General features: G+C 40.7%; 1 protein-coding gene across 8 annotated transcripts in view; it reads left to right on the plus strand.

Moving 5' to 3' along the window:
- The window catches only part of FBXW11 (F-box and WD repeat domain containing 11), a 131,532-nt gene that overhangs the window by 98,038 nt on the left and 15,277 nt on the right, over window positions 1-18,217 (plus strand). For all 8 annotated transcript variants that reach the window (XM_055421814.2, XM_055421817.2, XM_055421820.2 and 5 more), the window contains 5 exons: window positions 4,642-4,828; window positions 5,700-5,790; window positions 12,766-12,903; window positions 14,861-14,979; window positions 16,554-16,803. In XM_055421814.2, coding sequence (XP_055277789.1) covers window positions 4,642-4,828; window positions 5,700-5,790; window positions 12,766-12,903; window positions 14,861-14,979; window positions 16,554-16,803 — 785 coding nt within the window. The remainder of the gene's footprint in view (window positions 1-4,641; window positions 4,829-5,699; window positions 5,791-12,765; window positions 12,904-14,860; window positions 14,980-16,553; window positions 16,804-18,217) is intronic.

The raw sequence follows: 18,217 nt of genomic DNA on the forward strand, positions 1-18,217 counted from the left end.
TTAAGAAAATGCTTAGTTGTAACACCTCAGAGCACTTTTTAGCTTAGGCAAATGGGCCACCTTATTCAGTAACCTTTTTGTTCTGAATAGTCTTTAAACCAGAAAGTTACGAAGTCTTCATGGCTCCGGGGAGTAGCTACTCCCAGGTGCCCAAATAGAGGTTGTGTGATTCCTGTTCTTTAAGTATTGAAGGAATATGAGATTTACTCCAAGCTATTAGGGAAGGCTTAGCGATTTGCCGGGGAAGGTATGTCATGTTTTCTCTGCAGAAAATAACAAGGGAAGGGAATACTGCTTAGCTTCCTTAACCAGTGATACCAGCTAAGGCAATTTCTGCAAGAGGGAAGAAGAGAGACTGGTATTTATCAAGTGTCTGCTCTGTATCTGACTCCTGAATAACCTCTTCTTATTAACCTTCACAACAGGGTTAGGAAGATCCTTCTCCATAAAATGAGGCTATTGATAGCCTATCTCACAGGGTTATCATGCCAATTATAGGAGATAATCCATTTTAAGCATTTAATATTACTCTTATTTTATGGAAGACTGAGATCCAAAAAGGAAAACTGATTTGCTTCCACGAGGTTCTATGGCTCTATATCCGGCATATTTTCCAAGAGACTGAAACATGCTGCACCCTTGAAAGATGGAGTGAGTTTAAAGTATTAACAAAAGGAAGTCAGTCCCCCAGATTTCACTGAGCTGTTGCTAGGTTGGACCAGTGGCATTTGAAAGAGTAGGAGGTATGTGTCTAATAATGAGTTTCCTTGTGCAGAATCTTGCTGATCGCCCATAGGTTGGGGAACATCAGTGAGGACTAAAAGGGATATTGTTGCTATAAAGCAGAAGTTCCCAGCATGTAGGAATTATCTGGTGTTAATTCTTAAGAACTGACTCATTGGAAAAGACCCTGATGCTGGGAAAGATTGAAGGCAGGAGGACAAGGGAATGACAGAGGATAAGATGGTTGGATGGTATCACCGACTCGATGGACATGAGTTTGAGCAAGCTCCGGGAGTTGGTGATGGATGGGAAGCCTAGCGTGCTGCAGTCCACAGAGTTGCAAAGAGTTGGACACAACTAGGCGACTGAACTGAACTGAATTCTTAAGAAGATAGATTCCTGGGCCCACCATCTACATATTCTGACTCAGTTGATGAGGAGAATATTCAGAAATTATTTTTGCTACTATTTCTCAAATCACTAACCCTAAATGATTCAAGTATAACCACACAGGCTTCCTAGCACCAGCTCATAGACCACCCAGCCAGGTGGAAGGTTTGGATGCAGCTTTCCCAGTTAATATACAGACCATGGGGATGTGGCAGCCATTAAGGCCTGAAAAGACAGCCATATGATGTATTCTTATCTGTTTGTTTTCTCTCTCAGCAGAGGATTTGAGAGGCATGTTGGTTAGGGGTGTGTTTATAACCAGTTAAGTTTGGTTAATAATTGGAATTAGCATAAACTTAGAAAGCGACTGTGTGCTAATGTTCAGTGTAAAAACTAGAAGACAGTCAGATAAGTAAGTACCCCAGAATTAGGAAATTGAGAAGAACTAAGTTTATTAGGCCATGGCTGGAGACTGTAAAAGTAAATATGATCAAAGAAGGTAGAGAGATTCTGAAACTTGAAGTTCAGATCGATAATTTGTCTATCTTGTCAGTGGAGAGGCACAAGTAGAACCCCCTGTGATTCTCCGTGAATTCCCCTCATTTTAAATATGCTTAGATGGAAGAAAGGGGCCTGGAGATACACAGAATGGTAGCCTGAATCTTTGAGAATGGTATCAAAAAGTCCAAGCCCTGAATAATGTGAAATTGTCTAAAATAGTTACATAATTTGGGAGAGTTAAAAACAAAATAATCCACTATTTGGAGCAAGAATGAGAAGAATGAAGGGACAGTGTACTTGGAATAGATGGTGAAGTGGTGATAGGAAGAAACAGCGTATTGTCACTCCTCATTTAACTTGTCCTTTTTTCTTTTGCCACTGAGAACGATGGCTTTAAACTGGAAGGGTAGAAAAATTGTCCAAGAAAGAAAGGATATTTAGGAAACACACAGCTCCTGTAACAAGTAGACCTAAAGATGTTGTGTGCCAGGAGAGTGGCAGAACCCAAGGTGGTATTTTTCAGAATTGTGAAACGTTGAGAAATAATTGCAAACCCACCGCAGGCAGAGCTGCTGGGCATGCTTGTGCACATATACCTTGCACAGCTGTGTTTGGTCATCTCCTGCGTGGTAGCACCCAGGGATGATTGACGAGCCAGTTTCCTGGTGTTTAAGAACTGGAGAAATGGGAGACGGTGTATTTGGGAAATACTGGTTGTTGAATTTGATGTTTCATTCTGGCCGAATTCTCAAATGGGTTATCAAACGTTAATTAGCTGTTGAAAAGACTGTGTAGTGTTGTCTAAGCCTGGAAGGATACAGAATGTCAAAGGTCATTATCTCTTGAGCCTTGAGGTTTGGGGATTTAGAGATATTTTCTTACAGGCAAAGTTTTTCCAAAGTGAACATGGGTTGTGTATGTTTCAAAAGGACGCAGAGCAGGTAGTGCCAACTTGCAAACAAAAAATCTCAGCGCCAGCTTTCTGTAGTGAGCGCCAGCAAGGGAACACACAGAGCGGCCACAGCAAAGCCACCAGATGGTGGAAAGGTGGCGGCGTCTCATGTGGCAGTTCCCCCAGTATCTGAGGACTGAATAGAGAGATGTGGGCTGGGAAACGGTAGACAGTCCAGATAGTTACAGAACTGGTGGCTTGGGGCTGGTATTTAGTGAATGGATGTATAATATCCTGAAGGGAAATATAGACTCATGGGTGCTGTCCTTGGTTCTGACCCATTTAGCATGTTTGCCAACAGCTTGGAAGAAGACTTACTACATTTGCCCATCATGCCGATCTGGTGTGGAATGTCCACACTTCTAGGTGACAGAATCAGAATTGTAGAGGCTGCATTCAAGGATCAGATAAAGCTTTGAAAGTGAACTACAGTGAGGATAGCTGTAGATTTCTGTGTGAAGCTGCCCTCCCCTTTTAACCTAGCCATACCAATGAAAAATTAGGGGGAATTGTTTTTAATAGACATTTTATGGTGAGATGCCTAAGGTTTCAGTTCAGCTTACTAACATCTTAGGAGTCTACTGTGATATGGCTGTTAGATGAAGGCAGTGTAATCTTTGATTGCCTTATCTATAATATAATGACATGCACAAGAAAAGATAGTGACCCCAGTGTAGTTAGTCTTCCTTATCAGATCATAACTTGAGTATTCGATCTAGCGTAGAGTGGAACTAGTATGTGAAGGGCCTGTAAACCATAATCAACAGTGTAAATACTCAAGAGTGGGAAAAAAACCTTAGTTAGTAAAGCATTTTTTATACATCATCTCGTTATATTTTCAAAATAAGGCAAATTATTATCCTCATTTCATACAGATGAGGAAATTGAGGCTCTGAAAGTTTAATGATTTACCTAGACCCTGTCAAGTTAGTGTGACTATACTGCCTCTGTTTATTGTGAAAAAAGAAAATATTAACCTTGAATGATGCTCTGTTATCTTTAAAATCTTATCATAAAACTTTGTTGATTCATACAGGTAATATGAGAAAGGCTAGTTATTGGCTATTGCCATGTTATATAGTAGAGAAAACAAGGGGCAGGGATGTTTCGGTGTCGTTTCAGTGTTTGTTTCATGTCATGGGACTTCTTGGTGGTGAACCTAGACTTGAAATTGGGGCTTTCTAACTGTTCCCACTGCAGCACAGAGGAGGCCTGGGGATAGCTTTATTTCTTGTAGCTGCAGAAGGACATGTCCAGAACCACAGGATGGGAGTGTGGAGGTGGCAACAGTGTTGACCATAGGGATCGTCTTACCTTTGAATATCAGGCAAAGCCTGAATCTTGGTTGTCTTTGAAAGGATACTTGCATTGTATAGGATTAAACCTCCTAAGGGTCTAGAATTTTTAGGATGTGGTTCATGGTTTTGAGATTTTACCTGCATAAGAAAGAGATAGAAAAAAATGATTGACAAAAGTACAACTAAGTACTCTTGACTTAATTCTTTGATTGTTGTGTTTTTTTTTATAAGCTTTTTCATGTAAGTTAGTGTTCCACCTTTTTGTCTCCTTAGCCCCAGGAGATTCACATAGGTCATGGATTAATGGGATGATTTGTTATGAGAAGCAGTAAATCAAAGGGGAAAGAATGCAGACTTCAGAGGAAGAGATCAGAGTTCCACTCCCAACTTCACTATCCTCTAGTTGTGAAACCGTGAATCCTTTTACCTCTCTCTGCCTCATCTGTAAAATTTGGGGTGTCATTGCCCCATAAAGTTCTGTAAAAGAAAATGAAAATAAATATTTTGTTAGAACATCTGACAAATATAGAACTGCCTAGGGTTGACTTTTACACTCAGGAACTGATACCATCAGTTGTTTTTTTTCTTAAAAAATCAGAACCAAAAAGAAGTGTGTATGTTTAGGTACTCATGTACATGTGTATCTGCAGAACTTTTGATATTGCTCAAGTATGTTTCCTGGTTCAGGATTTCATTATCCTCTTATCGTTAAGGCAGTGGCAGCTGATGCATTCCCGTCTCCCTTTCTATCCCTTCATTGCTTTTTGTATTTTGTAGAGCAAGGCTTAGATCACATAGCAGAGAACATCCTTTCCTACCTGGATGCCAGGTCTCTGTGCGCAGCAGAGCTGGTGTGTAAAGAATGGCAGCGAGTGATCTCTGAAGGGATGCTTTGGAAGAAGCTGATTGAACGGATGGTGCGCACTGACCCTCTGTGGAAGGGACTTTCAGAAAGAAGAGGGTGGTAAGTATTCAGGTTGCTTGTTCCCTTGAAAGATAGCTTCTTTGACCTAGGGTCAGTTTGAGTACTAAAAAATGTAGTTATAAATACCAGCTTAATGTGTTGGCCTATTTTAAACAAGCGGAGAAAGACGCGTGGTCAAGAGCTGAGAGGTGGAAAGTTAAAGCTGTTAGAATACCCTCTTCTGAAATGCACATTTCCTTTGTATTTTTTAACTGTTGGCTGTGTTGTACAGTTTAAGCAGTGTGACGTTTCAAAGCTGCATGTTTGTGCTTTCCCTGTCACAGTTTCCTTAGGTGTTATACCGTTACCCAGAGACAGATATGGCAAAGGGAGTCATGAGACAGTCAGATGATGCCGTTTCGCTGTTAGGTACTGATCCTGGGTGAAGACCGGAGGCACACACAGGCAGGATGTTTCAGAGACAACCCCTCAGCTCCGAAATACAGCTTCATAGCTGTGTCCATGCCAGTAGTCTGGCCCAGTCAGCACAGAGAAAGTGCCACAGCTGGGACACACAGGTGGTGGCGTGAGTGGTGGCTAGGGTTATGTTTTCTTTATAGGAAGAAATGTGATATGTACTAAGTTAGATTTTTTACAAAGCTACATTAGCACTTTTTATTGAACTGTAGAATGAAAGGCTAGATTATTGTGTTGGGTATTCAGAAAATAAAAAGTTAGGATCATGTAAAGAACTGTAAGTTGAACTTATGTCAGACATGTACATTTAATTGTCAGAAATCATGCTTTTGAACTGTTAAAGCTCAGTGCAAATCAAAAGACTTGAAAGATACAACTTTGTAAGCACCATGTTTAAATACAATTCACCCTTTTATGTGCAAAAATGTAACATCTGTTTGTTTTTATTTGCCAGGGATCAGTACCTGTTTAAAAACAGACCAACAGATGGCCCTCCCAATTCATTTTATAGGTCATTATACCCAAAGATTATCCAGGATATAGAGGTAATTTTATGGTTTATCTTTTTTATGGTCTTAGTGATCTAAAAATCATAGAATAGGTCTTTTTTTTTAAGGTGAAGTCTTAGAGCAAATATGTTACAATGTGTAATCTGCACATTATAATGTGTAATTCATCAGAGTGGATATTGCCTTTTTGTATTTTTTTTTTTTTTAAAAAGTCTAACTTTTCTAAAATGTGAAATGCTTTTGCAAGGCTGCCAATTAATTGAAACCTTAATCCAAAATTACCTTTTTAATTTGATAAAATTTCCAAAATCCCAGGCCCAGTTTTTCAGGTAAACATAGTTTCACCTTTTTGAGCCACCTCTAGAGAACTGGAGAAGGCACGGCCTCAGTTTCCTCTGTAAATTCCCATACTTTTTCCTTAAAAGGACTCAAGTATGATTCTAAGCAATAGTTAAGTGGTTTTTATACAGCAAATTACACTCGTGGACCATTTTGGATTTGAGTGCAACTTCCCCAGACCAGTAAAACTCTGTGAACTTGATGAGAGACATTGGAGATGTTTGATATTGTTCTTGTGTTCTAATTAGTTCGGTTTTATTATTTAGCCCTTTTGCTTGAACCAGGAAAGACATGCACAGGCATTTCTCATTAACTCTTTCACATGTGTTCTTGGCAGGTCTTGGTTCCTTCACTATTTCCTCCTTGGCGAAAAAAAGTTCAACCTTTGCTAGGCAATGCTGTATCACCCATAAAGTTATACTTGGCTTTGCAAACGTGAAGTAATCCTCAGCCCCAGGTGATAGACATAAAAGTTATTGTGCCAGAATTCATTAATAGAGAAGCGTGTGCTTTTTGTGGCCGCCCACTTCTTTTTAAGGCAGCTGTGATGTGAACTGATGGAACTGTTTGGTTGATGGTAAATCTGAATGTGACTGGAATGCCATTATTTCAAACGCAAGCTGTTGTCTGGAGCATTCTGTTCCCTAAAATGAGCTGTAAAGTAACCTTTTAGGGAAGTCAGAGCTTTAAGTGAGTTAAAGCTTTTGCCAGACAAATCCTAAAATTTAGGAATTAATTGATTGGTTGACAGTTCACAGCTTAGAATAAATTGCTCCAACAGTTGTTAGTAACTGAGACGTGGTGTTAGCTTATGTTGGTGTGTGTGTTTCAGGTGAGAGGGATTGTCTTTTACCCCTGTAGTTTTACTGAGACTGCTTATGCATATATCTTAGAAACTATATTACTTTTTACTTTTTTCCTCCCAACTATTCTTTATAACATATCTCCAAATTTCCTTGAATAGTTTTTAGTCAGTCCTTTATTATAAGAAGGATGATGTCTAAGATCAATCATTAATAAATAGGAACTCTGCAAGGACTTTGATCAGGTTGAAGATTTGGTGGCATAGATTATTTTAATTGTCATGAGTACTATCATAACCTACAGTATGAATTCAGTTTTCTGTGGCATGACAGTATGTGACACCACCTAACATAACCATTTCCTCAGGCTAAAATAATATTTTACAGTTAGTGGAGGAGGCAGATGTGAGGGAAAAAGAGCTATGGGGCAAAACCCCGCTTGACACAAAACCTCTATATCGCGGTGGCCCACCCAGCAGTTCTTAGAGTGTGGTTGAGGAAAGCCCACTGGTAGGCCACAAGCGTCTCCTCCAGATGTTTGTGGGCTATATCTCTTAGTGTAAGGGTTGGTGTTTTATACTTTGGTACATTCACTTACAGTAATAATAATAAAAATAATGTACTACGTATGGAGTGATTACTTGTCATAGATACTTTAAGTGTTTTATAATGCATTTTCTCATTTTACACTCTGGACAGTACTTGAAAGGGTAAGCCCTGTCCCGATTTAAAGTTGAGGAATCTGAGGCTTACCCAGATTAAATAGCTTGCCCATGATCACACAGTCAGTGGGTAGTTGAGTCTGTGATCAACCTTACATTCTTCTGCACTCAGTACAGCTTTTTTACTAGAGATCACTGGTACTTCATCAAAATAGAGTTCTTTACCTCTCCTTTGTAAGTGTGTTTTATCTTCTGGGTGGACACACAAAGTAAAGAGTTGTTTCAGTGATTCATGGATCAAACAAATGGGAGACTCACAGACTTGGCTGTTACCATGTGGCTTGTATAAAGCCCTCACAAGCAAACTACAGTAATTACAGATACCCTCTTCTGAGCCCTTGCAGTATACTCATGAACTGTGTTGTGTGATTTATATAGATTATTGATTGCTTGTAATTCTTACAAGATACCATGCACAACCTTAGAGTCTGTGTTTTTTCCCACATACTCTGCAAGGTTGCCAGTTCACAGCACCTTTTGCTTTCTCTCCTTTTTGCTCTACCGTGACAGTTCTAGTTCATGTGCTGGCTCCTGTCATCTGTACATTCCCATATTTGGCTCTGACAAGCAGATGACCTTGCCCTTCCACACTGACCCAAGAGGAATTGGCTGGGTTTTAAGAAGAGTAGGGAACCTGGCTTAGTGTAGCCAAGCCTTATTATTCAGGAAATGAGAATATAAGAAATGAAATCCGGAGAGAATAAGAATTCATAGCTTTCTGCAAAGGTTCATCTCTCATGGGTATTCTTGCCACACACGTGCACGCGCGTGCGCGCACACACACACGGGAAGGGGGTAGGGTGGGAGGGAGAGCGTTTAGAGTGCCTCTGAATTGAGAAGGAATTCCTGGAAAACCTGAGGCACAGTCCTAAAAGAAACAGCCATATTCATATTTCCATTGCTTTCTAGAGTCTTAATTGTTACCATCATCATCATTGTTAATAGTGAGCTTACTGTTCGGTACTTTGCCACAGTGATTTAATTCATTTCTCAAATTGTCAGAACCAAGATTCTTAGTCCAAAGCCCTTTGGTCTTACCATGCCCTTAGGTGTTCCCCAACAGGGAGATGGGCGTTGTTATAGTAGGCCCAATCAATCAGTCAGAGTTCTGATGTTCTGAACTTGGATTTTTCTCTTTGTCATCTCAGAGTAGTGACAAACTCTTTTCATGTAGAATGCCTTTTTCCTTTTTTTTTTTTATTCTCTGGATTAAAGCCTTTGAAGCTCTCTCCTTGGAACAGACCACTAGTAAAATGATGGTGTGTTGTATCGCACCTTTTAATAAACCACATTTTATTCAGGGAAAGTGGGGAGCTTTTTTGTGGTTTGCAGACTTGATATTAACATTGTCCTAACCAGAAAATGCCGAAACTTGCCCACCCACCCAGTTGTGTTTAGGCTTCTAAAAATAATGTTATTCCTTCATACTCAGACATCTGTTTTCACTCTATTGCCAATTTAAATGCTGCTGTATACTCTGTGTATCATGGCTACTTTCCCAGTTATTTTGAAAATTTGCACAGGGTAAGGGGATTTTAAAAGTTCTCAAAAACATGAAATACTCCTCTACGGTAGCCATACCAGATGATGTCCAAGTGAAAGGCAGGTGTCCGCATCATTAAAAAGGCGCACCTGTGTGTGCCCTGTACTCCTGTTGCTGACAGTAAGGCAATTGTTGAGTTGCATTTGAAGGCTGAGCCCCTTCCTAGGAATGGTTGGGGAGGGCTCAGGCTGATCAGCGTTGACGATCAACCGAGACCGAGACTGCAGTTCCTGGCAGTGTGGTGAGATTTTTTCTGGTCACCGCCTACTCCTTTTGGTCATTGTTCTCTACAAGCGGGGAGGAGCATCACTGGTGCCATTTGTAGGCACTGTGATGAACACTTTACACACGTGATCTCATTTGATCCTTCCAGTAGATCTGAGAATGTATATAATTGCCATTTTTACAGAGGAGGAAAAACTGCAACTCAAATAGTCCCCAGTCATTTGCCAGAACTGCTAATTGGCCTAGGTATTTTCTGCCACAATGGCTGCCTTCCATTTTAAAAGGTCTATTTTTTTCTGAAAAAGACCTGGCTTATATAAGCATTCTAATAAGAGTTGAGGTCGTCAAATATAGTAGTAGGTAGTATTTTGGGCAGGCACAGTCAGCAGGAAGTGTTGCTTTCTTTTGTGGGTGGCCTTGAGACTGGAGAAGAGTGAAGTCTTCGGAGTTACACAGGGTTGGTGTGTAACGAAGCAGTCAGCTGCCGGGTCTGGTTTAGTGTCCCTTTCCTGGCATTTTGAAACAAGCTGCTGTTGTTTTGGGACTCAGGAACCTAATAATTTTTAAAATATCCCTAGATGGGAACTTCCTAAAATGACCATCAAAAATTATTTGGTAAGATTTTTCTTTTAAAGTTTGGAAATATATTCTAGAAAATTAGGCTCCTCCTCAGTTTGAGAAGCTAAGCCATTTCCTAACATCTACTTAACTTAGAATGAAAGCCTATTATCTAGCAGAGGTTTTGAGAGATTCTGGCCTCTGGCTCTTGTTTGAGAGTTGGAGATAGAGGTCTGGCTTGGCCCTTTACGTTGGGTAGTGTTCTTTGTCCAGACATCTCAGGGGATGGGTATATCATAGGCTGATCGTGTTGCCTTACCCAGCTTCACTCTGCTGTGTCCTCAGGACTTTAAGTACAGTAATAGTCTATAACCAAGTCACTGGGTTCTAGAAAACATTTTAGAGTAGTGGGAGGGCATGTAGGAAACTCGTTTTAGTTTGAGGATTCCCATACCAAAGTTAAAAAATATTATTTTTTTTTTCCAAAAAATAGTGATAGTAAATGTGCTTTTTCTATTCTTTGAAATACAGGGTAGCAAAGCTATTTACTGATTCAATAATATTTTAAAGCAATTGTGTATGTTTTAAAACTAAAAATGGCAATTTGAATTTTAAAAATAATACCATATATATTGAGAAGACAGGTTATGTATTCATCTTGGAAATCCTTCGGGTTTATGTGGAGTCACATTCAGTAGCAACCTTCTGGGCCTCAGGAGTGTAGCGTGAATACTGGTAGCCACTGCCAGGAGTCATTGGTCATGAGTAAGACTCGTCACCAGCAGAGCTGCCTTCTCAGTCAGAATTCTCCTGGTGTGCCTAGCATGCTGACGTGGCTCAGTCACTCTCTAAAAATATAGCATTTCTCTAAATGGTTCCCAGCACTGAGTTCAATTTCAGAGATTCTTTATTGTCTGGATCCCTTTTTATAAAGTTGCGTATACAGACAGATCTTTTGTCTACCTTGATAGCAGTAGCCACAGTGGAGTCAACTTTTTTTTTTTGTTTTTGAAATGTGGCTTTATGTCTGGCATTTTATAGATGCACTACAGATGATGATGATGGCTAAGAAGCTCTGATTTGGTAGCAGATGGACAGATGAGCTATTTCTCACTCTTGGGACCTCCATGGCATCCCCCTGGTTGTTGGAAATATGTGATCCTGCCCTCTCTCAAGGCCATGTATGGGAACTCTTTGAGAACAGGGCATGTATTTCCAGGCTTCCTGTGCTAAGTACCAAGGCCAAAAATGAGAAAGCATTTTAAGTATATATATATTAGTATCCCCAATCCTCAATTCTTTTTCTGTAAAATGAGAACAATAATTTTGGCTTCAGAGTCATGATGATCAAATGAATATTATAAGCTGTATAAAACACATGGCACAGTATTATGGAAGCATGGTACCTGGCATATAACATTCAGTAAACTAACATTTTAGAGCATACAGAAGCATGTTGCCTTCAAAATAAAAAATGTGGTTTGTTAGATGTCAGAAGAGCCAGTAATTAAGTGCTTAACTTTGTGAATAAAGATGAGATTTATTTCCTTTCTTCACTTAAGCAATTAAATAAGCTTTTAACCACTCAGATATGTCTTTTGAACTAGCATAACCAATTATTGTAGTCCCTATTGTCCCCTAATTTCAAGAATCAGGAATTTATACTTTGGTTGTCCTTAGTGGAAACATTGTGTCTTTTGATCCTGAAAATCCCTGATATGCACTCCCAGAGATAGGTCTAGTGTTCTGGGCATGACCCACCTCCTCATTAAACTTTGCCCTCTAGTCTCAGGCCATAGCACTATAGCACTATATAAGACCCTTTAAGTCCTGCAGGCTTACAGTTTTTAATCACTCATTTGACACTGATATTTTATGTGGAGTTGTTATTGATCTTTCTAAGTTCTGTGTTCATTGCCTCTATACTTTTTGGATAGTTCATTGCCTCTATACTTTGTGGACACTGCATATTTTAAAAGAAAAACTATAGGCTCAGAGTCAGGAAGGAACTGGGTGTGGTTTCCAGCTCATCCAGTTACTAGTTTTGTGGCCCCAGGCAAGTTAAACTCAGTTTCCTTGTGTGTAAAAGGGAGGTAATGAGAACTTCCTTCCAAGGTTAATGTGTGAATCATTGAACCAAATAAATGTGATATAGTGTGTATCCAGCTGTGCTTCCTATCAATCTTTTCATCCCCTTGCCTGGCACAGTCAGTCAGTACCTGGAGTATACAGCATCTCAGTTAAGTGTTGTATGAATGATGAAAGAATGAAAATCAGGACTGGAGTGTGCCATTCTTACTCTGAAGGAGCTTCAGTCTGTGGAAGATTAGAAATGGATGACACAATTCTTTCTGTAGTAGTCAGCACATGGTAGTTGTCAGTGTATTTTCTCACTGATCAAGACAACAGTGTTTTGCATAGATACGCAGGTTGTTAGTATATAGTTATGTTAGTGGTGGTCTTCTGCCAAATATTTTAAGTGGCATTAAAGAATGGTCCAATGAGTTACTATTTGTTTGTATGTTTTGGGTGCAAATAGCGTTGTTTAAGCATATTGAACTGTATTGTATCTAGGCCATTTTTTCCAAACCCAACCCACACTCATTGGAAATCTTGTGATAGTTGCCCAATGGGCAGCGAACGTTTGAGGAAAAATATTGTTGGGCTAATGTCTTACTTGGAAAAGAGTTTAATTCCTACCCACAGACAGCTGTCAGACCAAGATGGGGTAGCCATGGTGTGCTGGTTCTGAAATGCCAAAGACCGTACCCTCATGGAGCAGCTGATTCACGGAAGCTCATCTGTTGCCTCCTTTCCCCAGACTATAGAGTCTAACTGGCGGTGTGGGCGGCACAACCTGCAGCGGATCCAGTGCCGCTCTGAGAACAGCAAAGGCGTCTACTGTTTGCAGTACGACGATGAGAAAATTATCAGCGGCCTGCGGGACAATTCCATTAAGGTGAATGACTACACTTTGTATGTGTTATTTTTAGAACTGTGGTTACATGTTAGACACTAGATATAACTGTCTCTCCATTTCCTCCTGATTGGTTTTTATCTGTTTCACTCAACCTTGGCAGCTGTCTACCCTCTACTAACACTAGACCCCTGGATCCTCTCACTTCTTTCCCTTCCCGAAGCACATTCACTTTCTGTATTCTGTATTTAGGTGCAAGTAGAGAAAATCTCAGTATCACAGGGCTCTTGGTTATTTTGTTAGCTGGTGAAAGTGTTGCTAACTTGCACATAAATCAAGAGTCATTACCTTTTATGGTTTCTGTGAAAAGCTAAGTTGATAACACAAAAGAATGATAGAGCAATTTATATTGTTTTTATTCACTTTTCTGTGTAGATAAACTGGATCATTTCTTTGTGTTTAATGTTTAATGGCTCTAAAAATTTTTTTCATGTTGTTTGTAGCTTATTTTCTCATATTTAAGAAAATGTGTGATTTTTTACCTTTTGGTTATAATTTACATATGCTCTTTTGGTGTAAAGTTGAGAGTTGTGCAACCATAGCCGTAATCAGGATCCAGAACAGTTCTGCCATCCCCCAGATTCTTTGTCCTGCTTCTTTGTGTTTACCTATTTTGTTCCTCAGGTGCTGACAACTACTGATCTTTTTTTTTTTTCTGTCCCTATAATTTTGCCTCCTTGAGAATGTCCTATAAATGGACTCACACAGTAAAACCTTTTGCCTCTAGGTTTTTATACTTAGCATTGTGCGTTTGAGAGTCTGCTACATTGTTGCATTTAACAATGAGTAGCATTCCTGAGTAGAGTTCCTTTTTATGGTTACCCCACAGTGTGTTAATCCATTTACCTATTGAAGGACATTTGTGTTTATAGTTTTTCACAATTATGAATAGAGCCACTATAAACATATGCATGCATGTTTTTTGTGAGAACATGCTATCATAATTTGCATTGGCTATTTGTAGTTAACTTTAGGAACATTGCAAATTATGATAGTATTTTTACAAGGGAAGAAAGAGGTGAAAGTGCTAGTCAGTCACTCAGTTGTGTCTGACTCTTTGTGACCTCGTGGATTGTAGCTTGCCAGGCTCTTTCATCCATGGAATTCCCCAGGCAAGGGAGTGGGTAGCCATTCCCTTTTCCAGTAGATCTTTCTGACCCAGGAATCGAACCCAGGTCTCCTGCATTGCAGGCGGATTCTTTACAATCTGAACCACCAGGAAAACCCCAAGAAATAGGTCCACAGAATCTATTTTTAACAATACTGTCTTCGAAGAAAATCACTTCCCATCTTCCCCATTATTTGTGGACTGTCTTGAAAACTTGGAAACCACTGGAAAGATCAAAAGGGAGAAAAACAACACTCGGAGTGTAGAGCCAACTGTCACCATTTTACTTCCTTTTAATCTTTGCTTTAAAACATACATAGTGTTTATGTCACTACATGGATGACTTTTAGTCTGATTTTTCGAAAAACATAATAAAGCAGTGTATTTTCTCATTAAAAACTCCATAATTTACTGTGAAATTTTTCGTAAGATGCTGAACATTTTTCATTTAAAAATTTTTGTAACCAAATGTAATGGGTTAAAGGGTATGCGTCTTTAAAGGCTCTTAATAGATACTGCCATGTTGTTTTCCAGAGAGTGAGCCAGCTCTTTTCGCAGAGTTTATTTAAAAATTGTTTTTGTAAGGCTGCTAAGGATAATGGACACAGTAGTTACAGGGACAAAGGAAACAAAACAGTACCTCTGTTCTGGAAGTTGTTCAATACCACCTCTTGCCTGTTCGTCGTCTGCCACCTGTTTGATGTTCATTGCTCTTATTTATTGGAATGCAGCTTTGTTTTGTTTTATGATTCAGAAAATAAGGTGAGATAAAAACATTTATCAGAATGTGATATACTAAATTACTGTTTGTGGTTGATCTTGTCTCAATAGATTTGGGATAAAACCAGCTTGGAATGTTTGAAAGTGTTAACGGGCCACACTGGCTCTGTCCTTTGTCTCCAGTATGATGAACGTGTCATTGTGACTGGCTCTTCAGACTCCACAGTGAGGTGAGGATATGGCTTCACTAGTCTGAACTTGTATACCTTCCATGAGAAGATTGAGGTTCATACCCTCTTCTGCAAGAAAGTACACACATACCCTGTATATGTTTTTGTATGCTCTATTTAAAAACCACTTTTGGTATAGCTGCATTAGAGCAAAGTAGACAGGAAAGCTAACTTTGTTAAGTAGGTCCTATTCCCATTACCATACGTTACAGAGATGGCAACCTGCTTTCCTGTAAAAGCACATTACCTCGTATCAAGCTAGCTTTTCCCCGGAGACCATGCTCCAGAGGGCAGAGGAAGGAGGCGGGGTGTTGTGCGAGTATGACGGGTGGTAACCTATGGATACTAGAAAGAATCAGAGGCAGTTATTTGCATTACTTGTAATAATGTGCCAGATAATGTTCCAGATATTTTGTATGATGTTTTCCTGTTGAATTCTCACAGAAACCTTTCCAAATAGGTAAATAGTATCTTCTTTTATATAGGTGTAGTTTTGGGAAACTGAGGCCAGAGAGGCAAATAATTTACTCATATAGTTAATTTTGAGCCTTGTGTTTTTTTTCATTCAAGACTGTGTTGATATTATGTAGCTCTAGTTCTCAGATGCCATCACAAGGCCTGGGTGATGAAGACAGAAGTGGCAGTGTTCTGTAGGAGAAGGGAAGCTGAGATTGCTGGTTGGGATTGAGAGTAGAAAGGAAACCTTACTTGGATCTACTCCTAAACCCCTGGGACAAGGACGTTTTTCACTCCAGATAGTTTTGGATTTTGGTGTAGTGATGAGTTCACCAGAGCCTAGAGATAATCCGGTACAGTCTCAGCTGGACTGCTGGTAGCTGGAGAAAGGCCTGCCATTTGGACGAAAGGAAGTGCCTTTGGTTGTTTTACAGGCACACCTAAGAGACAGTCACCAGCGTGCCTGTGTCCTTTGCCTGTCTCAGGGCTTCAGGCTGCTCCTGCCGACACACATCACGTCTCAGCCCCAGAAGGGTGAATCTTCCTCCTCTCCTCCACGTGAACTTGTACCCTTAAGAGTTTGCGGTTACAGAAAAGTTATGACGTGACAGATTGCCCCTAAGAACCCCGTCCCTCAGGCTTGAAGGAGCTGGAGACACTGACCTTGTCCATAAAGCGGTTGGGTAAATAGACTGGTGTGGTGGTTGAGGAGACACCATGACTCACAGTTTCCGGTTTGAGTGGGTAAACAGTAGACTCAGAAGCTTGCCAAAGGTCATAGAGAGCCTCACGCTTGAAACCCAGCCACCAAGCCATCTTCTCTGTCATCTTGGGCTCATTGCAAAGCCCAATGATCCCTTGAATCGTTTTTTGTCACCAGCACAAGCCTGCAGACACCATCCCTGAATACCTGGGCAGAATCGACCTTTTTGAAACCATCTGAACATTTCTTCACAGATAGAAAAATTGCTTCTGGGGGCTCCTTTTAAGCATGGTGTCAGGTCCCATCACCAAGCATGTGTGCAGTCCACACTTTCCCAGCCTGCAGAGCACAGACTCTGGAGTCTCTTCCTGGTCGTCTCGGTAGTTAAGCATTGTGCTCTTCTGTTCTGCTCTAGAGTCTGGGATGTGAACACAGGCGAAGTTCTGAACACGTTGATCCACCACAACGAGGCTGTGCTCCACTTGCGCTTCAGCAATGGGCTGATGGTGACCTGCTCCAAGGACCGCTCCATCGCCGTGTGGGACATGGCCTCTGCCACCGACATCACCCTGCGCCGGGTCCTCGTCGGCCACCGGGCTGCTGTCAATGTCGTTGACTTTGATGACAAGTACATAGTATCCGCCTCTGGTGACAGAACCATCAAAGTGAGTGTGTCCACCATCAGAGCTCTGTTTACTCCCGTCCCTTCTGCACACAGAGAAAGCCGAGGGGGCTTACACCAACCTCACATCTGGCGAGGTCTTGACTCGCCTTCATCTGTGCTCGTGAGTTATCAAGGCATGCTCATTCTTTGTTTCTAGACTCATAGGCAAGGTCTGAGAAAAGGGTCACGGGCAGTCCTCTGTCTCATGAAAGGAGATTGTTACTGTTGATGACCCTTTCATGGCAAGAGAACTCCCTGCAGGACATGTGCCATGTGCCGACGCTTCCCATCACTGCCTCACTCCACCCTCTTAGCACTCTTGTTGAGCCTTGTTTTACAGACGCGCTGGGCTGGAATTTTATTTATTCACCTAACCTTGAGAGCCTGACATGTCATTGACCCTGGGCTCGATGCTGAAGGTGCAGTGTTGGGCGAGACACGTCCCTGCCTCCAAGGAGCTCAACATGTAGTGTGAGGCAGACCTGTGATAAGCAGCTGTAGTCCCAGGCGATCCCTTAGACACGCTACATGCAGTGCTGATTCCAGTATCCTTGTGAACTTTCAAAACGTTTAGCTTTCCTTTTATTCTTAGAGCAGCCTCATTGAGATATCTCTCACATACCATAAGATTGATTATTTTAAAGCATGCCACGCAGTGGTTTCATATATTCATAGTGGTGTTTGACTCTCACTGGTTTCGGAATATTTTCATCACCCTCCTTGAGAACCTCACGCCTGTTAGCAGTCAGCCGCTATCCTCTTCCTCTGACCCCTGGCAGTCTCCTTTCTGTCTGTAGCCCTGCCTGTTTTAGATGTGTAAGGTAAATGTCATTGTATATTGTGTGCCACTTTTTGTGTCTGGCCTCTTTCACTGAGTGTAGTATTTTCAAGGTTCATCCATGTACTTTGTAGCATGCGTTAGTACTTCACTCCTTGTGATGACTGAATGAAATTCTGTGTGTGGATGTTCCACATTTTGTTTATTCATTCATTGGTTCATAAATATTTTGATTGTTTATGCCTTCTATCTATTAGAAATAATGCTGCCATAAATATTTGTGTACAGATTTTTTGCAAGTACATATATTTTTAATTGTCTTGGGATGGTAACTCTGTTGAACATTTTGAGGAACTGTCAAACTGTTTTCCAAAATGACTTCATCAGAAACCTTCCTTTTATGACCTGTACTGGCCAGCATTCTAGTATCTAGCTCCACACATCAAGACTAGATTGTATCAAACTTCAGATTGGATAGCCTTCAACCTGAAAAACTAGGATTTGTGGCAACTCACTCATCACTCAATCACACTAATTTGTGCAAGACCAGTGTCTGCAAGCCAAGAGCATTTGGGCCCTATCATAAAACAGATGTTGCATAATATCAGCCCAGATATTTCTCCATATCCTCACTAAC

The sequence above is a fragment of the Moschus berezovskii genome, chromosome 18, assembly GCF_049115385.1.
Source record: "Moschus berezovskii isolate FMDL1 chromosome 18, NW_MosBer_1.0, whole genome shotgun sequence".
NCBI classification, from domain to species: domain Eukaryota; kingdom Metazoa; phylum Chordata; class Mammalia; order Artiodactyla; family Moschidae; genus Moschus; species Moschus berezovskii.